Source organism: Anolis carolinensis, chromosome 5, assembly GCF_035594765.1.
Source record: "Anolis carolinensis isolate JA03-04 chromosome 5, rAnoCar3.1.pri, whole genome shotgun sequence".
Taxonomy (NCBI): domain Eukaryota; kingdom Metazoa; phylum Chordata; class Lepidosauria; order Squamata; family Dactyloidae; genus Anolis; species Anolis carolinensis.
Genome location: NC_085845.1, coordinates 34,473,887 through 34,497,103, shown reverse-complemented (window position 1 = coordinate 34,497,103; position 23,217 = coordinate 34,473,887). Strand labels below are relative to the sequence as shown.

The 23,217-nt window shown below is 38.9% G+C and overlaps 1 protein-coding gene across 1 annotated transcript in view; it reads left to right on the top strand.

The window, feature by feature from the left end:
• The first annotated feature begins 465 nt into the window (after positions 1–465).
• tnip3 (TNFAIP3 interacting protein 3) overlaps positions 466–23,217 on the top strand; it is a 45,867-nt gene continuing 23,115 nt past the window's right edge. The window contains exons 1-3 of the mRNA XM_008112062.3: positions 466–1,275; positions 5,662–5,750; positions 16,517–16,619. Coding sequence (XP_008110269.1) covers positions 1,273–1,275; positions 5,662–5,750; positions 16,517–16,619 — 195 coding nt within the window. The 5' untranslated portion in view covers positions 466–1,272. The remainder of the gene's footprint in view (positions 1,276–5,661; positions 5,751–16,516; positions 16,620–23,217) is intronic.

The following is a 23,217-nucleotide window of genomic DNA, read 5'->3' as shown; positions in this document are numbered from 1 at the left end:
CTTAATCTCCGAAGTGGCTCATACTGGGAGATACGTTCGGACAGGTAAGCTGGGCTGGAACCATTTAGGGCTTTATAGGCTAAAGCCAGCACTTAATAGGCTAAAGCCAATACCATTAGGGGTTTACGTTTTGCGGACACCCGAACTTTGAGATGACTTCAAACCACATTAGATGATCTGTTTAGAACTGCCCTGTCTGTCCCTAAACTGCCCATCCCAGGTTTTCATGATATATAACCACAGCAGTTAAATTTACTCTATAGTTCTGTAGTGTGAAAAGGATTTAGTCTAGACAACCTTTAGAGGAGTATAATTTGACACAAAATATGGAGAAGTTACTTTTTTGGAATATAGCTCTCAAAATCCTTCTGCCAGTTTAACTATTGGCGAAGCTAACTGAAGATTCTGGGATGTGTAATCCAAAAGTATTGTTGAGCTCATCATTAACATTCCTTTAGGGTCTCTTTAGAGCAGGACACATAGCCATACTGCTAAGAGTGAAATGCTTGATCTATGTGTGGTTTATGATGTTTAATAAACCACAGCGTTCTTCCCACCTCAATATATCTGACCCTTCTCTATCCCTAGCAAAGTAGCTCTAAGCATGGCCTATTATAAATCTTTGCCTCTAACATGGCTGGACTTTTATCACGAAGAGCCCCATCATTTCTTGTAAAGCTAAAAAAAGAAAACCATGTAATGGTTGCTGTCCCTAACCTTTTATTGATATTTTTTGTCAACAATGATCATGTGTGTTGAAATAGCTACGTAAATAGATAGTAAAGAGCATTTAGCAAAATCACTAATCAGATGAAACCCAACATTTTATGCATTCCATGAAATGACTCTGACGTTTAAAACTTTACTGTAAATGATGCCATTTCAAGGTTGATATTTGGGTTTTGTACCATTTTTGGAATGCTATGTGTGTGTCAATGCAATATTTTTCCACTGCAGAGGATGTGTATGTGCTTCTCCCACGGATTTCCTTCCAGTTGACGAGGAGTAATGTTTTGCTTCTGTTTCACATACAATGGTTAAACAATGAGAGGGAATCCTTTCTATGCGCTTTCATCTTGAGTACTTTCGATTTAAAATCTGTAGGCTGTGCTTTTGTGCAATATGATTAAGCAGTCTTTCATCTGTGGATATGGTAGAAGGGATTTCCCTCAACGTGACCTTTTGAGAGATATATGTATCTGTTCAAATCATATTGTTCGGTGATTAAGGCTGTGGTTATGGTATCTAGCAGCACTGACAGGCATCTAAACTATGGTGAGTAGATCATTTCTTCTTTTGTCTTAGGTGTGCTTGGACTCACAAAACAACTCCAAACCTTTTATACTTAATAATTAATACAAAATAATAATTATTCTTATTTAAGCATTTGATATGCATTTTTTAAAAAACAACTAGCGTATTTTAATCTGAAAACCTCATGTTGTGGAACTATTCTAATATGATCCCACCTTACACATCTGTTTCTGAGAATTGCTACATCCTTATAACGTTGTCATTGTATTATGCCTGCGTCTTTCTCAGGGCCCTTCCACACAGCCATATAACCCAGAATATCAAGGCAGAAAATCCCAGAATATCTGCTTTCAACTGTGTTATCTGAGTCCACATTGCCATGCATTCCAGTTCAAAGCAGAAAATGTGGGATTTTAATCAGCTGTGTGGAAGGGGTCTCATTTGCCAGATCAGTTCCTGAATTCTGTATTTTCTGTTGCAGATCTGAGGTCAAAAGAAGCATTAGTCGATGCAGCATTTCAAAAGCTGCAGAATGTTTTAAAAGCTGAATAAAAATTTAAGATAAAGATGGTCTTAAACACATGGACAATAGTCAAATAAAATGTTTTCAAGTTGACTCCAATGTATGGCAACCTTTTCTCAGGATTTTCTGGGCAAGATTTATTCAGAGATTTGCCATTGTCTTCATCTTGTGCTGAGAGTTTCCATGGCTGACCTGACCTCTCACACAATGATAATGACAATAATTATAACAACAACAACAATTTTTGTCTCTAAAAAGAGATCGAAATTAATGTAGTTTGACACCACTATAACTACCATGGCTCAATGTTATTGACCAGTCGTTCCCAACCTTTGGTTCTCCAGTTATTTTGGACTTCAACTCCCAGAAATCCCAGCCATCTTACCAGCTGTTGGGAATTGTGGAAGCTAAAGTCCAAAATACCTGGAGGACCAATGTTTGGGAACCACTGTATAGACTAATGGGAGCTATAGTTTTGCAAGATCTTTAGCCTTGCTGGTGCCTCACCAAACCACAGATCTCAGGATTCCATAGGATTGAGCCATGGTAGTTAAACGGGATGTCAAACTGCATTCATTCTGCAGCAGTGGTTCTCAGCCTGGGGTCCCCAGATATTTTTAGCCTTCAACTCTCAGAAATCCTGACAACTGGTAAACTGGGTGGGATTTCTGGGAGTTGTAAGGCCAAAAACATCTGGGGACCCCAGGTTGAGAACCACTGTTCTACAGTGTAGATCAGTGGTTCTCAACCTGTAGGTTCCAAGATGTTTTGGCCTTCAACTCCCAGAAATCCTAGCAGGTGGTAAACTGGCTGGGATTTCTGGGAGTTGTAGGCGAAAACACCTGGGAACCCACAGGTTGAGAACCACTGGTGTAGATGCACCCACAAACGCCCCTTTAAAACTACTGCACTGCATCAAATTGGCCCTTGAGCACATTGTAACCTATGGGTTTAAATCAGAAGTTCAAGCCCATATCAGTGTCTAATATTTGTTATGTATTTTATTTATATGATTTAGAGCCTGCCTTTCTAGTAATATTGGGGCCAAAGCAAATTACAATGTAAGGATAACTAAAACAAAACAACATAAACATTTTAAAAGCATGAAACTAACTATCCAATGAAATAATAATTAAAATAAATAAATAAAAAACACACAAAACTTATATTACAGATCCACAATTCATCAAACATCCTCCTGTCCCAACTAGTTAAAGGCTGTAGCCCTGTTCGAATGAGCAGGTCTTAGCCCAAGAAAAGAAAGCAGAGAGCGGCCCAACCAAAATTCCCTTGGATGGAATTTCATAGCCTGGGAACAGCTACCAAGGTGGTTCTCTCAGTTGCCCTTGGAAGTTAATTCCTACTGACACTAACAGGAAAAGCATGCTTGAAACTGCATCATAAGATATGCACTAGATATTAGTGCTGGGAGTCAAAAGAAAATTGCTCCATTTTAGGAAGATAAGTTAGCTTTAGCTGATTCAACACAACATTTTAAAAAATACCACAGAATACTTTAAATCAGGGAAGGAGTTATGAATATGTAGTGGGACTGGAGGCCTCTGGAGCCCTAGCCAGCAGAATCAGTGGTGAGGCAGCTTAACATTTTGCAGACTGCATGATTCTCAGGACTTGGTTTGAATGAATTGATCCCCCAGGTTTCAATTAACTTAATTCTGAATACTTCTGCCTGTACAGTGTTCCCTCACTTATCGCTGGGGTTAGGTTCCAGGACCAGCCGCAATATGTGAAAATCCACAAAGTAGGGACACTATATTTATTTTAATACTTATATATTATTTTAGTTGTTATACACTATTTTAAGTCTTTATCAACCAATCATGTGTTCATAAATCGCCTCCTTCTCATCCCGTTGCCACGTGGGCTCCTTTTCTCTCCCTTTGGCTTCTCCTTCCTCCCTTCCTTAGGCTGTAAATTTTATGATTTATAATAGTCTTTTAGTGTTTTTTGAAAAACCGCGAAATAGCGAATCTGCCAAGTGAACCGCCAAGTAGCGAGGGACCACTGTATATTGCGAATTTTAATCTGTTAGGATTGCTATTTTCATTTATTCTTAGTAGAGATCCTTAGGAGGTATGTACTTTTAAACAATTTTTGTTGAGAAATAATTATTGGGTAAATAATATAATTTCGAAATTTTCTAGGATGAAAATTGCCTAATATTACTTTTTGATTATTTCACATACACACACAAAAGTCAGCAAAAAAAAACCCCCAAACTGACCCGATTTTAAGCCTTTGTACACCTGAAACGTTCCTAAAATCTGGTCCCTATTTAATTTACCTGTAGGAGTATTTTGGGATTACTTGACGCCAGGTTACTTTTAACAGCTAGGTGGAACTGTGATATTAAGCAATACATCATTGCATTTTTGCTATTCCAAAAGCTTCAGATATTATCTTAGTTATTCTTATTAACAACTATAAATATATGCTGGTATTATTATCTCTTGGTAATAATGTGAAAATAATAGTTGAGGCCAAGAGATAGTGGATTATCTAATAGCAGGGAGATGACAGCAAAATTGGAAAGAGGAACTTCTGCATCTTAATATGCATCTACTCTGTAGAATTAATGCAGTTTGTCTCCACTTTAACTGCCATGGCTCAGTGCTATAGTTTCAGGGGTTTATAGTTTGATAAGGCATCAGAACTCTGTCAGAGCAGGCTAAAAATTGTGTAAAACTGCAAGCACAATGATTTCATAGTATTGAGCCATAGGAGTTAAAATGGTGTCACATTGCATTAATTCTACAGTGCTAAACTGCATTAATGGTGATGATAATGATTATAATGAAAATACCTCATACATTTCTTTGTCCTTTAAGTTGCCACAAGATTTTGTGTTGGTTCTCAAAATGTGTTCCGTGGAGCCCTTGGGGTTCCACAAAGCATAACAAGCATCTCTGTGCTTTTTTCTTCCCCGCCAAGCTTACTATCTTCTTTCCTGATCCTCCCCCTCTCCTTGCCCCCAAAAGTCTATTTTCCTAATCTCTGTCACTGTCCAAAGCCTTTTTCCCTTGGCCACTTGCCCCCAAAAGCCCTTTTTCCTTCCCTACTCATCCCCAAAAGTATTTTCCCTCGCTATTTCAAGTGCAATCAGATTAACTATAGACACTCAAATTTTGTTCCTGTTCTTTGCAATTTTAAACTGGGTTAAACAAAATTGATCTGGAAAGCTGCTATTGTGTAAGTCTCTTATCCTCTCAGATCTGACAGAATGTATTCTGAGATGAATGAAAAGAACAGGAACTAAATCTGGGACTTTCTTGCCTTTGGAATGAGTGAGAATAGTCATAGGGATCTCAGGGCTTACGATATCTAATGATATAAAACAACAGTTTAAATAAATCATTACAAGATATGCTAACATGAGCTTCACAGTGAACAATTTGATTGTATGCTTCTAATTAGAAGATATGTACAATTGTTGCCGGAAAGATCCTGTCCTCACTTTCCGTACAGCTGTTAGTACATATGCAATGAATCAATTGTGCTCTCTATAAAGGATTTCTTTTGTAACTATAGTTTGTGGTTATATTAGAATAGGAACAGCATCGTGCTCCCTATTTAAGACCAATTGAAGTAATCCTTTTTCAAATATGCATTTGCGAGCAGTTTTTTGTGATGAACAATGAATTTGGATGCAGGCAAAAATATGTAAACAGGAACAACACAAGTAAAAATAATATTTTTCCATTTTAAACATCTTTGAATGTTTAACTAAATGTCAATTCATTTAAAAAGTAGTTTCATCTTGATTAAAGATAATGATTGCATGGAAAATACTTCCAATGATTATACAGTCCTGAGAAAAATATGCCTAACATTAATGCCAATTTCCTTTCACTCTTTTTAATTAGAATGAACAACGCCAACTTAAAACAAGTTTTGAAGGTTGTCGGAAGAAGTTCCAAGAAGTGTCTTCCAGTTATCTCTCAGATTCAGAAAGGTAATAACTGTTCAGAGCTGACATTTTCTCTTTTCCTTTTTGGGTAAAGATTTTGCAATATTTATACAAATTGAAGTACTGTACTTTACTGATATGCATTGTACTCAGACATTAGAGAAACTGTGTGAAATTAGTGCCAGAGGCAAGACACATAAGTAAGGACTTAAGTATAGTGAATCATTTTTTAAAAGGATAAATATTCTCTAATAATCATTTCCTTCTGGCTTTACTTTATTTATATTGACTTCCAAGGTGTTCTGCAATCAGGTGCAATGTATGTTTCCTAGGAAGGAACGCCAACTAAGTTCAGCTACTAGGAGAAACACCATATGCCCACATTAAAGTGGACAAAAGATTCAGTCCATATGCAGCCAAGCAGAATGAAAGGGCTTCTTCACACTGGCTGCTGAAATCATCATGCATATCATCATTTAAAACATAATAAAATTAGAGATAGCTAACAATACATTAAATAAGATAGTAAAACAATAGGGTATTGTGGCTGGAATCCTATTTAGCAATTATGAATGCATAACTTACAGTTATGTACCGGCACTTTGATTTGTTTTGTACTCATAATCCCTATGTGGCCTCTACTTTAAGAGCTATATAGGGATTCTGAAAGTCCCTCAGTCTCCATTTGCCAGGAAGCAGCTGCTGTAATAGACTGGGATCTGTTCCCCTTTCCACCAGGAAGCAGTCCCATCCCAATCCCTCCTATGTGATTTCCAGCACAAGTGAGAATTATGAAAGGGATTTTCCCATGAGAGGTGGTAAAAACAGTATCCTGTTCAATAGAACTTGACTAATCAGTTGCTGCCCAGTAAATGAGGATTTGAGGAGGAGGGGTTCAAAAAGAAGTTGGATAGTTACCTGTTGGAGATGTTTTAGCTGGAGAGGCTACACGGAGTAGATGGTTTGCCTAGGTAGCCCATGATGCCCTTCTCAACTCCACGATTCTATGACTCAAGCAGTAATTCACTCTGTAGTACTGTAATTTCAAAGATTAGGCATACTTAGATACCATTCCGGATTTGCTTATTTAAAATATAATAAAATAGTCATTTCCTCTTTCTTTGCATCTGTTTTTCTCTCTCTTCATTTATATAAGGGATAGGTTGATCAGGCCACTTCTACACAGCCATATGAAATCCAGATTATTTGATTTGAACTGGATGACATGGCAATGTAGTCTCACAATCTGGATTTTATGGCAGTGTAGAAGGGGCCCCAGTTGCACTTTCTCTGATGTTGCACAAATGAAGTATCTTGCTCAGAATTGATTGGTCAAGACCCGTGAAGTCCATCTTATTACAGGCGCTCCCATTTTGTGAACTGTTGACTATCTTTTAAAAATCTGTTGCAATCTGATTTGAGTTCCAAACTGGGAAAAGAGCAAAATGTAGATAATAATAATGGTCTTTAATGGTGTACCAGGACTTGGATTGATTTCCAGGTAATGGGAGAATGGATGGCTGTACTGCCCAATATCTGGCTGGTTATGCTGAAGTGCAACTATATTTGCATAATTGTCCACTGGATCTTGTCTGATAAGACCATGTGGTGATGCAATAGGAAAATGATAATCTCTGTTCTGCTTTGGCTGGTGTGATCACCTAATGTATGTTTGCCATTCATCTGGGATGGAGCACTTAGAATAAAGGAAACGTATGAGTAACCTCATTTGAATCAATGGAATGATTCACTTTAAGGGGAGTAATAGTGTTAGACACCTGTGGAAGATAAACGCAAAATCGGTAATGTTAAGAAAATTATGTGAATAATAGGCTGTTTGTATTATGAAATTGTAATGAAATTGACGTTATTCCACCTGTGTTTAGTAAAGGTTTTCCCCTGACATTAAATCTAGTCATGTCCGATTCTGTGGGTCGGTGCTCATCTCCATTTCTAAGCTGAAGAGCTGGCGTTGTCCGCAGATGCCTCCAAGGTCATGTGGACTGCATGGAGCGCTGTTACCTTCCTGCTGGAGCGGCACCTACTGATTTTCTCACATTTGCATGTTTTCTAACTGCTAGGTTGGCATAAGCTGGAGCTCACCCTCTCCCCTGATTCGAACCGCCGACCTTTTGGTCAGCAAGTTCCCCAGCTCAGCGGTTTAACCCATTGCACTATTGGGATAGATAGCAAATAAATAAATAAAACAAGAAACCCCTGAATGTGACAAAATATAAGTTACATATATTTTGAAAAATAAATTGAAGGTTTTCATGAGATTGCTGGTTACTAACTGTACCTTGCAAAGAATCTGAATACCATTGCAAACATCACACACACACACACACACACACACACACACACACACACACACACAATATCCCACCTTCTCACAGCATGGGATTCAAGGCAATTCACATGGATATTAAAGTTATTTACTTGCTTATTTTTAAATCTTAATGGAGCATATTATAAATGCATTTGTAATTGATCAATTGGATATATATTGATAAAGGCTTTCTTTGCATAAGGAACAAGTATTCGAGTTTTTATTTTTTGAAATCTAAGCAAGATCTATTAAGAAACAATTGCTTCCATCCCTATTAAGAGCACTGTGTTTTTCCACTTGTGTCATTTCACAGCCCAACAGCTGTTGGCTATTAACTGTTCTTTAAAAACTTCATTCCTTTTTCATGAGGGGAACAGAAGCATAGGGATATTTATGGGGTGACAAGCAGATGTTTTGTTAAAACAAGGTTACAAAAGTGGCACTGATTTTCCCCTTTGTCGTTTACATTGCATGCTTCGATATATCAAACCTACTTTTATTATCACTATGGTATGGTATACCTGACATATCGTGGCTTCTCTTCAAAGTGGAATAATACAGTAGTTTTTTTAAAAAAGATCTTCATCTGTTTATGAACAAAGGGTTAGACCAGGCTTTCAACACTTTTGAGTAACAAGGGGCCAAAATTAGATAGGCTAAGGGCCCTTCCACACAGCTATATAACCCAGAATATCAAGGCAGATAATTCACCATATCTGCTTTGAACTGGATTATCTGAATCCACACTACCATATAATCCAGTTCAGTGTGGATTTTATACAGCTGTGTGAAAGGGACCTAAGTCTCTTGGGGTAACAAATAGGTTTTTAGCACCCCACTTTCCAAGTAAGGTATAATTAATGATTAATTGGGATAGTTGTGTTCTGTCAAGTTGTTTTACACTTAGGGCAACCCTAAATGCCATATGATTTATTTTTTAGGATTGATTGCTCTCCAAGAGATTGGGCTGCTAGAAAGAAAAGATGTGTTGTGTCTCTTGTTGCTGTTTTTAATAAAGCAGACAATATTGTGTAATTTTGTTCCCACCACCCATATCCTTGTCATGCAAGGCCCCATCTACACTGCCATATAATACAGATTATCAAGGCAGATAATTCACATCATCTACTTTGAATTGGATTATATGAGTCTACACTGCCACATAATCCAGTTCAATGCAGATAATCTGGATTTTATATGGCAGTGGAGAAGGGGCTCCAGTCAGAGCTCATGTGATTTCAACAACTGCATAATACACACAAACTCTACAGGTGTTCCTCAATGGAAGAAATTGCTAGCATTCATTTATTTTGTCACACAGCTGTTAAAAGAAAAGAAATCCTGTTGGATGAAAAATGGCAAGCTAATAATATAGGACCTTTCAAAGGCCAAATTCCCTTAGAGTGGCACTATGGAGTTACTATTTTAAAATATATACCGTATTTCAGTAAAGAAGAGGGAAATTCCTGATGAAGATACAGCTTCATGCTGCAAATAAATCAGTTTATTGCAGCATGTTGCCTGTTACCTGTTAGGGAATGTGCTTCTCTATAGGAAGAAATGCAAATGTATAGAAGAGGTCTGAGTTTGACAATCAGACATGCTGATCCACACATGAAGCTGCCTGCATGGGTCAGCTGCTGGCCAACATTTCCTGGAAAGTTTACATGGGTGGGTGGGTGGGGGGGGGGGGGGAGAGAAACAGTTGTAACAGACGCAAAGTACCATTGCATAATTGGGAGTTGAGAAGACATAATTACCAGTTCTCTTCATCAAATAGTTTAGAAACTCTAGTGTAGACAACTGTAGCTCCTTAGATAGTATGTTTTGTGTGGCTGTCACCAGTTGATTCTCCAGTTTCTCTACTGGATAAAAGAATTATCTAGGATAGTGGTTCTCAACCTTCCTAATGCCGCGACCCCTTGATACAGTTCCTCATGTTGTGGTGACCGCCAACCATAAAATTATTTTTGTTGCTACTTCATAACTTCATAATTTTTCTTATGAATCGTAATGTAAATATCTGATATGCAGGATGTATTTTCATTCACTGGATCAAATTTGGCATAAATACCCGATATGCCCAAATTTGAATACTGGTGACTTTTGGGGGGGGGGGGTTGATTTTGTCATTTGGGACTTGTAGATGTTGGGGTTTATAGTTAACCTACAATCAAAGAGCATTCCGAACTCCACCAATGATGGAATTGGACCAAACTTGGCACACAGAACTCCCATGACTAACAGAAAATATTGAAATGGTTTGGTGGGCCTTGATCTTGAGTTTTGGAGTTGTAGTTCACCTACATCCAGAGAGCACTGTGGACTCAAACAATGATGTATCTGGATCAAGCTTGGCAAGAATGCTCAATATGCGCAAATGTGAATACTGGTGGAGTTTGGGGTAAATAGACCTTGACATTTGGGAGTTGTAGTTGCTGGGATTTATTGTGCACCTACAATTGAAGAGCCCCTTGAACCCCACCAATGATAGAATTGGGCCAAACTTCTCACACAGAACTCCCATTACCAACATAAAATATTGGAGGGATTTGGGAGGAATTCACAGTGATTTAGGGGAGATGTAGTTCACCTACCTCCGGAGAGCACTGTGAATTAATATGTGTTTTCTGGTGGTCTTTGGCAACCCTCTGACACCCCCTCACAACCCACCCCCAGGTGTCCCAGCTCCCAGGTTGAGAAACACTGAGCTAGGAGGATTGAGCTGCCGCCAGTAAGTGAGGGCAGCAGTGTTAGGCTAGATCTTCCATTAATCCAATATGTTGTGAGGCATCTCTCTCCAGTGTATTTATTTTCCTCTCTGCTAATGGGACTGCTTTTGTGAGAGAAACATGCCATGCATGATACAATCTTCCTGCGGGTGCTTTTTATCAATATAGTGGCTATTATTGTCATTTGTGCCTTTGAGTTGTTTCTGACTTACGGTGATTCTAAGGCAAACTTATCACATGACTTCCTTACCAGGTTTTGCTCAGAGAAGTTGTACTTATACCTATATGAATCTTGGTATTGGAGCAATGTCTTTACCCGCCCACCCTGCCCAATTGCGACACCTGTGGGGATACCAGTACAGCCTTCTAACCCCCAGAGTTGCACCCTCTAGATAATACTGTCGTTCTGAAAGATGAGAGCTGTTCAAACCATTCTGGACTATCTGAAGTTGTGACACCGAATAAAGTTAAAGGAAGTATTTTACATTTATAAGTGCTAATGGAAATTTCTTAGAATATTATCTGAAGAAAAAAAGGAACATTTCCTGGTCTGAAAAGTTGTTACATAAGTAGATCCTTTACAAGGTGTGATATGGTTTTCCTGGGTTACAGCTGTTGTATCAAGTCATCAGATGAAAAGTAAATAGAATTGACACTCCTAGTGGATTTCACAAGCTTCTTTGAGATCTTTTTTCAAGGCTGTTTTAAATTAGCCATTCAGATACAAATGAAAGGTTCTTTGGCTCCCCAGGTGCTGTTGCACATTATTAGGATCCGCTCTAAATCCTGCCTGATACGCTTGAGAGCTTCTGCCATTCAAAGCTAAGAGGATTGGTCTGATTCAGTATAACACAGACTCCTACATTACTATGAAAGTCTCACTAAACTTAAATGCTGATAAGTAAAGGTAAAGGTTTACCCTTGACATGAAGTCAAGTCGTGTCCGGCCCCGGGGATTTCTAAGCCGAAGAGTTGGTGTTGTCCATAGATGCCCCCAAGATCATGTGGCTGGCATGACTGCATGGAGCACCGTTACCTTTCCACTGGATCAGTACCTATTGATCTACTCACATTTGCATGTTTTAGAACTGCTAGGTTGGCAGAAGCTGGGGCTAACAGTGGTAGCTCACCCTATTCCCCAGATTTGAACTGTCAGTCTTTCGGTCAGCAAATTCAGCAGTTCATCGGTTTAATCCGCTGTGTCACCGGGGGCTCCAAATGCTGATATCAAGACCAAATTGATTACTTTTGCTTGACACATGTATTAGAAAAGTGGTATAACAACAGTCATATAGAGTAAAGTAAACACAGCTCTCAAAATCCCCCCAGTCAGCAGGATTACTATCCTCCACATTTGTGGCTTTGACTTTTGAAGATCTGATTATTCCTCAATTTGATTAAAACGTTTTCTATAGGATACTCACAGTCCTTTCATGCAACTCTATGGTAAAATATGCCATAAGATGACCATTGAGTCATACTGAAAGATCAAGAAAGTCCTAGAGAGGTGTTCTTTAAAAAAATGAGGTTTTTTCACATTCATGGGCGTCCTATGTCTCTAAACCTGATTATATATGCTGTATTTATTATATTTATTATATTTATTTATAAGGAGCCCCGGTGGCGAAGTGTGTTAAAGCACTGAGCTGCTGAACTTGCAGACCGAAAGATTGCAGGTTCAAATCCTGGGAACGGAGTGAGTGCCTGCTATTAGCTCCAGCTTCTGCTAACCTAGCAGTTCGAAAACTTGCCAATGTGAGTAGATCAATAGGTACCGCTCCGGCGGGAAGGTAACGGCGCTCCATGCAGTCATGCTGGCCACATGACCTTGGAGGTGTCTATGGACAACGCTGGCTCTTCGGCTTAGAAATTGAGATGAGCACCAACCCCCAGAGTCAGACATGACTGAACTTAACGTCAGGGGAAAACCTTTACCTTTACCTATATTTATTTATACCCCGCTTTATCTCCCCCGAAGGGGACTCAAAGTAGCTTAACATAAAAGCACCAGCATAACCATTTAAAATATACAAATATGCAAACATTAAAACAGGATTAAATATAAACAGTATTTTAAAAATTCCCAGTTAAAACCCATTAAAACAAAATAAGACAAATTCATCAGCATTGCTGAGTCATTTCGTTTATTTATTTACTTATTTATTTGCTGTATTTTGTAAACATCCTTTATCCCCATAGACAAAGACTTTTCCTTGTGCCATCTGCTGCTGGTCCCTGAACAACGTCCATGAAATGAAAGAAAAAAATTAATCCAACAAGCACAAGCACTGGGGGGAAATCACAGCAGTTGTGATTAATAGCATTTTCAGCTATTTTTAAAGTGTCCCTGTTTCCCTCTCCCCTCCTACTTCCCTCCATTGGCTTTAGATACTGCAAATTGGGTTCAAATGTCTATGCTAGTTTATACTCCATTAACTCAACGAAAGAAGATGAGAGGAGGGATCAACACCTTGTCCTTCCCAGTAAGATGCATTTAAAAGTAAACAATTGTAGCCTCTTGGCTTGTGTGTTGTTCCTCTTTAATACTTTCATCCATCTGGACCAGATTCTGGTGTTGTTTGGCCATGTCTCCCAGCTTTCATCTGTGAAATGAAAGATTTACAAAGCTTTCTAAAAAAAATTTCTGTGTCAGGAGCGACTTGAGAAACTGCAAATCACTTCTGGTGTGAGAGAATTGGCCGTCTGCAAGGACGTTGCCCAGGGGATGCCTGAATGTTTTGATGTTTTCACCACCCGTGTGGGAGGCTTCTCTCCTGTCCCCACACTGAGCTGGAGCTGACAGAGGGAGCTCATTTTCTCTCTCTCCAGGTTGGATTCGAACCGGCAACCCAACCTTCAAGTCTCAGTTCTGCTGGCACATGAGACTGTATCTCCTTCTACCAATCCACCCGAGCCCTGAGATCCCAGAAGAGGTACTTCTCTCGGTCCCACCATCATCGCAGGCGCATTTGGTGGGAACGAGAGAGAGGGCCTTTTCGGTAGTGGCCTCACAGCTTTGGAACTGCCTCCCTAATGAGGCACGATTGGCCCCCTCCTTACTGGCCTTTTGTTCACAAATTAAAACCTTTCTGTGGAGCCGGGCTTTCCCAGGCAAATGATAATAGGCACTGCCAGTCGGATAAATAATTTGATAATATTTGACAAATAATTTCAGTGGCTGGAGGTTATGGATATTTTTAAATGGTGCTTGCTGTAAGTTTTAAAATTGTTTTATTTCATATATTAATTGGGTTTTTATATCGGGATATGATGTTTTAACTGATTATGTATTGTAGTCAATGTACTGTAATTGTATGAATTTTATATGTTGTACCCTGCTTTGAATCCCACCCACAGGAGAAAAGTGGGCTCGAAATGAATAAATAATAATAATAATAATAATAATAATAATAATAATAATAATAATAATCTCCTGTCTGTTCGCCCTAATTCCTGCCAACCTAGCCGTTCGAAAAGATGCAAATGTGAGTAGATAAATAGGTACTGCTTCAGCAGGAAAAGGCAAAGAGACACTCCAAGCAATCTTGCTGGCCACATGACCAGGAGGTGACCACGCAGGCTTCTTGGCTTGAAAATGGAGAAAAGCACCTCCCAGAGCCAGAGATGAGCACCACCTCCAGAAGTCGGAATAAAAGGAGAAGCCTTGCCTTTGTTTGTGTTTCTCATGTGATTGTAAAGGCATTGACTGTTTGCCTATGTATGTAAATGCTGCAATCCACTCTGATTCCCCTAGGGGAGAAGGGCGGAATATAAATAAAGTGTATTATTATTATTATTATTATTATTATTATTATTAATATCTCTATATGTACCCCACTCATTCATGCACCCAGGTTAGAGATATGGAAAAACACTAGATAGTCTACAACTCTCTCATCTCCATCTCTTTTCTGCTCCTGTAGTAAGCTAGTAAGCCTCTCAAGCTGACTGCTTGGCCAGTATGGTGTTATAGTTCTTTCTTTCCCAAAGATCCCAATACCACTATCTATTGAGAAATAATGAGTTGGACCCCATTTACACTGATATTTTAATACAGTTTCAAAGTGGTATTTAGAAACTGGTTTAGCTGTGAAGATAATTACATAGGAAATCCTGGAATCAGCTGGAGGCCTGGATGGTGATGATACAAACAAACCACAGACCACAGATGCATATTAAGGATATTCCTTCACACACATTTGTGGGAATTTGTTGACAGCACAAAATAAGTTTTTTTTTGAAATATCTAACAAGCAGTCAATGTGGAGTTTAGCCTGTGTAATTTGTTATTTTTCTGGAACCATGTTAGTTTTTTTAAGCTGATATTCTTGTAAGCATAAGGACATGCTTTAAAAATGTCACTTATATTAACCTCATCTGACTCACTGGACCTGTATTTCAAAAGAAGGAATGTAATCCCTTTTTGAGGAGGAAAAGGAGGACTTGCCTGTTTTCTGAATTCCCTGTCCTGACTCATAGTGTGGGTGCCCCCATGCTCTTGCTCGTGGGCATATATTGCTTTCTGGAGGCTGAATTTTGCAATATGGTATGGTAAATAGCAACCCTAATTGCTTCCTTATGAAGCTCTTCCTTAAATGATTTGTAGGAAATCAGTTTGCACATATGAAAGTGGGTTCTTATCCAAGTGAAGAGCTTGCCTGCAAATCTGTGCAAACATCCGAACATTTGAAGTTGGAGGGGAAATATAGTTCTCCAATGCTCCCTCGCCAAAATTGTATTCTGATCACATTTACATATACTGTGTTTCATTATTTTGAACACATGCAAAAATATTTGCATTGAAATGAAAAATATTTTGCATGGTAAAACCAAAGCTTTGAAAGTATTTGATACTGCATGTGTTTGGCAGCCAATTTTTTAGAATGACTTCTTGTACTTTTTAATGTTCTTTTTGAACATGGCTTTTTACATTTGGCATCTTACAAAGCTCATCATTTACCTGACAAGTGGGACATCTTTGCAGTTTGACCCAGCAAAAAATATAGATGCAGAATATGTAAAATCCTCCACCTCCATTCCCAATAACATTAAGAAAACATAATGGATTAAATTAATACATTGAATGCACATGGCTGAGATGGAGAAAAACATGTTTTTTGATTATTCTAGCTGTTTTAATGTATTTTTGGAGTGATTATTTTAAAAAACACACAATAAAATATTGCACCACAAACAGTTATTTCACAAATACAAGATGCACTGACAAATTATTAAGTTAACAACAACAACAACAACAACAATACAATAATAATAATAATAATAATAATAATAATAATAATAATAATAATAATATGTTGTCGAAGGCTTTCATGGCTGGGATCACAGGGTTGTTGTATGTCTTTTGGGCTGTGTGGCCATGTTCCAGACTATTATGGAATGGACAGATAGATCAATCCAGCAACAACTAAACATCGAAGGCCTTTTGGAAGAGCCAGGTTTTTAAGCTCTTCCGGAAGGAGAGGAGGGTAGGGGCCTGCCTGATCTCTCTAGGTAGAGAGTTCCAAAGCCGGGGGGCCACGACGGAGAAGCCCCTCTCTCTCGTCCCCACCAACCGTGACTGTGAGGGTGGTGGGAGTGAGAGAAGGGCCTCCCCATAAGTAAGTTATGGGGAAAAACTGTACATACTGGAGCAAATCCGAGGTCATTTTGGATTTAGAATGCCATATTCCTGTAAAACCAGCATAGTTTTTTTTTGTTCTAAAAGATAACCTATTATCCTTTTCTATTAGGTGTGACAGTGTGGAGCTCGACAATGAAATCCAGATTCTGATTGGAAAAAACAGTGCTTTGGAGTCCTGTAAGAAGCTGGAGAGTTGTTCCTGTGCCTTGACTGTAAGCAATTGCTTCCTTTGTACTTTGTCAATCTGTAATACCTACAGGATTTGTCTTGAATAGTTATGCAAAACTTCCATTACCCCTTAAATGGTGGAAATACTCCAGTGCTCTTTGCAATTGCTTCTTAATGTTATGGAAAGTGCTTGCATGCGACAGTATTACTTTGTATGACAGTGCAAGAGACAAGCTGGTATCTCAGCATCGAAGCAGTTCCTCATGAGGAACCACTGTGTTCAGAGGTCTGGAGTTGTAATTGAAGGTCCTTCACTTTTTTCCAGGGTGATGTCAATAGGACTGGATAATTGATTTGTTTTCTTTTTCTGAAAAGCACAGGACCCAAATTATTCCTTTCACTTTCTTCTATGTCACTTTCAGGAAATGAACTATGTCATGAAAACCATCCTTTTATAGTAAAAGTTACTCATTCTGGCACGTGCCTGTTAAATCTTTTTTAAAATCCCTGAAAGGGCTGAAGAGTTTGTCATGTTCAGCCCCCAGTGATGAAAAAAGCAACAGGGGTTAGGAGTGAGGAAATGTATAGTTAAAATCTTTACATTTTTAATCAATGTGTTTTTAATTAATGTGTATTTTTGTAAATGTAAAAGGAAAAGAAAGTGGATAATCCAGTAGAGAAAAATCATTGGGAAAATAGTTCCATAGTTCATACACATTTTTGGCATTCTAAATATTGCCACTTCAGATATAAGGAAATAAAAACTACTTAGCTTAGAAACAAAGGAACAAAATCTATTGTTCAGGATATGAATAGAAACAGTCACCACTTCACATTCACTGGGATTTGGGGCCTAGAACTCCCCAAAAGGTCTGAATAAAAAATTACATATTTTACATGAGAGGACACTTCTCTAGCAATGCCAAGGTTCTCCCAAATGCCCCTGTGGTCACCTTCTGCCAGGAGTTGACAACAGAACTGCACTTGAGGACCTAGAGCAGTGGTTCTCAACCTGTGAGTTCCCAGGTGTTTTGGCCTACAACTCCCAGAAATCCCAGCCACTTTATCAGCTGTTATGATTTCTGGAAGTTGAAGGCCAAAACATCTAGAGACCCACAGGCTGAGAACCACTAACCTAGATAATGCTAGAGAGATGCTCTCCCTTGGCATTTATAGGTCTTCCAATGTGACTGTATCCTCAACATCCACCAGAAGTCATCTATAGGACCTAGAGTTCCTCAACAGAGTATTTTAATTAAATCTGTAAATAGTTAGGTCTGCATAAGTAGGAGCTAGCTGGAAAGAAAGAGATTGATAGATGTAAGTGAATGTCTTATAACACAAATGTAGGACAAAATAAAGGTATATCAAATTGTCTTCAGTTCCCTTTAGAAAGGAGGCTACTATTTATAGCTTGTTGTAAAGATGTGGCCAGAAAGTTAATTTTTGGTACTACTGCTTCCATGTAGTATAGTAGTATAGGCATGTTGATTGAAGGATTCCGAGTGTACTGTGGGGAAAAGTAACTTTACTGAGCTCTGGATGTGGTGCCTTGCCTTGCTCCTCCTTGTGTTTCATCTTCTCGGACCTTGTAGTGCATGCATCTTCTCCATGTGGGAGCAGAGTGGGCCTGGATGCCTTTCTAGACTGTTTACACTTTCTGAAGCAAGGAATTCAAATGACATCCTGTAAACTGACATCTTGTAACTGAAAGATTCTTGTAAGACTGTTTTGGGGATTTATTATGTAAACAAATTCCCTCTGCTTCCTTCTCCTTTTTTATACAAAGCAGGAGATCTTCACAGAGAAAATAAAACTAGCCTTAAGAGATACCACATGACTGTGAACTGGTGTGAGAACTGTGAACATCTGCTTCATGCACCAGTAATTGCATCTGTATTAATTTTTCATGTTGGACTGTTGTTGTCCTTCCTTGAAGTTATTTTAATTATCCTTATTTGAATCTCCGTGTATGACCTCAAGGAGAGAATTAGCATCATTATCAGTCCTAATCTGGTGAAACAGGGGAAAAATTAAATATGTGTGTTAAACTGCCATTTAAAACTCTCCACTCTAAAATCATTAGATAATGAAGCTGGAAATGCCTTTTTAAATTATACCTTCCCCTTCTTCTCCACGTCTTCAGTTTGAGAGAGAAGAAAACAACTACTTGGATTTTTTTTAAAAAATCCCATTTACCCCAGCAACCAGTTTTTTCTTGATTTCCCTTTCCCTCCCTGCTTTCTTTACCTTACTGATTCCCGTGTGAATTTTAACATAATTTCAATAAATACTTCTATATGGCTGTTTGGTGATAGGGTAGAAATGTCTTCCTGGGTTACTGATTCTGCAAACTTAAAGGAGAAGATTGTCCTTTGCCATTATGTTACGCTATACAGAGATTGTATTGCAGAAGGTTTTCACGGACGGAATCACTGGGTTGTTGTGTTGTTTCCAAGCCATATGGCTGTTGTTCTAGCAGCAGTGTTCTAGCAGAAGATCCTCTGAAGATGCCAGCCACAGATGCATGCAAAACTTCAAGAGAAAATGCTGCTAGAACACAGCCATATAGCCTGGACACCACACAACACCCCTATATGGAAATTTTCCTTTAGGACACTTGTAGACTCTGCCAGTGTTGGCATTCCTCATTTTTTTTCCACTTAAAGAAAGAGGCCCAAATCAAAACAAGAAAAATTGTCATTGTAAACTTGAGTTGAATCCATTGCTTTATCTTGATGTTACATTTTCCCTCATGCTTTGACAAAAGTCATAAAGAGGGTTGACAATATTGGAGTTTGAAATGCATAATATTCTCTGGAATTTGAGGCTGGGCTTGTACTCATCTTACAAAATGATATAGGGCTTGGGTTAGAGCTTGGAAGCTTTACCATTTATGGTTCAGAGTTTGGAAATGCATCAAAATATGTCTCTTCTGTGATCCAAATGGCACAAGAGAGAGACCTAAGGAAACCAGAGGTCACTAGAATTATACACTTAAAAAGTGAACACCTCCAAAATATAGCAAAGAAAGCATGCCCAGTGATTATGGGATGTTGACTGATGTTTCGGGAAGGTTACAAAACAAAGTGAGAAGGACAATAAAATATAATATCCAAGACGTGGTCATGGCTGACTGGCTGGAACAGAGAACAAGTATACTCCACCACACTACAGGTTTTCTTACAGGTTCTCATTGTAGTAGTATGATCATAGTAGTATTAGCAGCAGCATTGTTTGCATAGTATTAATAGTATTAGCAGCAATGACAATGGCATACTATGCAAACAATGATGCTGCTAATACTATATGAGCATACTACTACTACCCTGTTTCCCTGAAAATAAGACATCCCCGAAAAATAAGACCTAGTAAAAGTTTTGCTGAATTGCTAAATATAAGACATCCCCCGAAAGTAAGACCTAGCAAAGGTTTTGTTTGGTAGCATGCCCAGCACCTGCCAAACAGAACACCAGAGCATGCAGGATTGGTAAATGTACATACCAGTTGTACATGGAATTAATGGTAGTAACAAGAAATTCTTGATAGGATTCACAGTTTGTCTGGTTATGCTGGTTTGTGATGACAACTACTGTACAGTATATAATAAATGTTCATTTTTTGTTCAACAATAAATGTGAATTCTTCTTCATGGAAAAATAAGATATCCCCTGAAAATAAGTCCTAGCATATCTTTGGGAGCAAAAATTAATATAAGATGCTGTCTTATTTTCGGGGAAACATGGTATGAGAACCTGTAAGAAAACCTTGTAACCCAATTATTTTTCCTAATTGACTACAATATAAAGTTCAAAACCAATTTTAGTATAAATCCAGTTACTTTTCCTAACTAGAGTAGACCGATCAATAGCATTTACGTAAGCTTAACCATTCTGTATTTGATTAAATGGATCTACTTGATCCATGCGATTTTTGTTATATAACTCTCAGTCTACCATCAATGAAGGGCCAGGCTATGGGATATCATTACTGTGTGATATTGTGGTCTGGAATTTTTAATACTCCTCTATTGCCAGTATCAGAATGTCATTTCATTTTGCTTTACACTACGTAAAAAAAAAAAAATCCTCAGATGGCCAGTTTTGCAGCTCTGTTTTCTGAAGTGGACTTCCCATCATGACTTGGCAGATATAGTATGGGGCTGTTTCATTATCTTTCATCTCTCTATCATTCTTGGCATATTTCCCTTGAGTGAAATATTTTACTGTGTCACTATTCTATCAGCACAGTGTAACTTAACAACAACCCTCCAGTTATACTATCATATACAGTAATGGTGAATGTATCATTTCACATTCTTGCTTCATTGCTTTCTCCTGGGGGAGTGGGGATAAATGTAGATTTGATGGGAATTCCTAAAATACTTATAGTCTGCTAGAGATAATGAGATAGGAGCCATTATCTATTATTGCTTATTCACTGAATTCAGTAGGGCCTCAAGTCTACACTATAGCTTTAGTTGAAAATTTAAGTGTATATATATATTTCAATTCTAAGTGTGGATATATGTGTAGGTTTTTCATTCACACATTCACATAAATACAAATATACATTTCACAATATACTGCACTTGATAAAGAGGGTTTATATAAGCTTGCAATTCACACCCGGAAGCTAAAGCAGTGGCCAGGCATTTCAACTGGGACATCACAAATTCTCTGATTTGTCCCTATATGTTATTAAGGTGCCTTCTCCTTCAGCTTTTTGAATAAAAAGAAGATTTTAGAATTATTGTTTGTTGTTGTTGTTGTTGTTGTTGTTGTTGTTGTTGTTATTATGTGTCTTTATGTTCATTCCAATTAATGGCGACCCAAAAGAAAACCCATCATAAGGGTTTCTTGGCTATATTTGTCCAAAGAGATTTGCCATTGCTTTCCTCTGAGAATATGAGATTGTGATTTGTCCAAGATCACCCAGTGGTTTTCCATGCCTGACTAAGGACAATATAATTATTTGGAGGACAATCCATTGTCCCTACAAGACACCCATAATCCAGGACCACTTTGTGAATCCAACCAACAATAGATCCAGATCAAATGTGGCACAAATGCCCAACTTTGAATATTGGTGGGATGTGGGGGAGGATTGACCCACAGTCAAAGCAGACTGTGAACCCAACTGATGATAGATCTGGACCAAACATGGTGCACATGGTCCACTTTTAATACGGGCAGGGTTTGCGAGGAATTGACCTATGATATTGGGAATTTTAGTTCACTCACATCCTTATGCATTTTCTGATGAGAGCATTCATAAAAAACAAAAGCAAAGACTTTTTCCTCTAAGAAATGGCATAACAAATTACCTAACCTGGGAATTGCGGGGTACCTAAGCTAGTGTGTGTGTGTGTGTGTGTGTGTGTGTGTGTGTGTGTGTGTGGTGTACTAAACACAATTTATTGCTGAGTTCTGTTAGAATCAAAGAATCATAGAATCATAGAAGAGTTGGAAGAGACCTCATGGGCCATCCAGTCCAACCCCCTGCCAAGAAGCAGGAAATTGCATTCAAAGCACCCCCGACAGATGGCCATCCAGCCTCTGCTTAAAAGCCTCCAAAGAAGGAGCCAAAGAAGGTGCCTCCACCACACTCTTAGGCAGAGATTTCCACTGCCAAACAGCTCTCACAGTGAGGAAGTTCTTCCTGATTTTCAGGTCCTTTCCTGTAGTTTGAAGCCATTGTTCCACGTCCTAGTCTGCAGGGCAGCAGAAAACAAGCTTGCTCCCTCCTCCCTATGACTTCGCCTCACATATTTGTACATGGCTATCATGTCTCCTCTTAGCCTTCTCTTCTGCAGGCTAAACATACCCAGTTCTTTAAGCCGCTTCTCATAGGGCTTGTTCTCCAGATCTTTGATCATTTTAGTTGCCCTCCTCTGGACGCTTTCCAGCTTGTCAACATCTCCCTTCAACTGTGGTGCCCAGAATTGGACACAGTATTCCAGGTGTGGTCTGACCAAGGCAGAATAGAGGGGTAGCATGACTTCCCTGGATCTAGATGCTATTGATGCAGGCCAAAATCCCATTGGCTTTCTTAGCAGCCGCATCACATTGCTGGCTCATGTTCAGCTTGTTGTCCACAAGGACTCCAAGATCTTTTTCACATGTACTGCTGTCTAGCCAGGCATCCCCCATTCTGTATCTTTGCATTCCATTTTTTCTGCCGAAGTGAAGTATCTTACAAGTGGAAAAGTAATCAATGACATTGAACCAGGGATAAGATACTAGTTGACTTCTAACTTATGACCTGCTCACACACTCTTTTTCCTGGTGTTGGCCCTTGGCTATGATTAATATATCTGCCACAATTTTGGGGGTGGTTGGCACAATCCCTGGATCTGGATTTGCAGGTTCTGTCCCCTTTTGGTAAGTTGCATGGCATCAGTTGGTTCCTATAGGGAACTCAGGGGTGGGTTGAGGTGGTTTGGATCAGTGGCTAGCTGACTGCCTCCACAGCGCTACCCAGGTGACAATGGTTACAGGATTCAACTGCTTCTTCCGATGTCATCCCAAGGTCTACAGCCAAAGGTCCAGAGTATTAGGCCCCTCAGACTGGTCAATGAAAAGATACAGGACCCATTACAGTTGGCAACTCTACTATCAACTGAAACCAATAAAAGTTGGG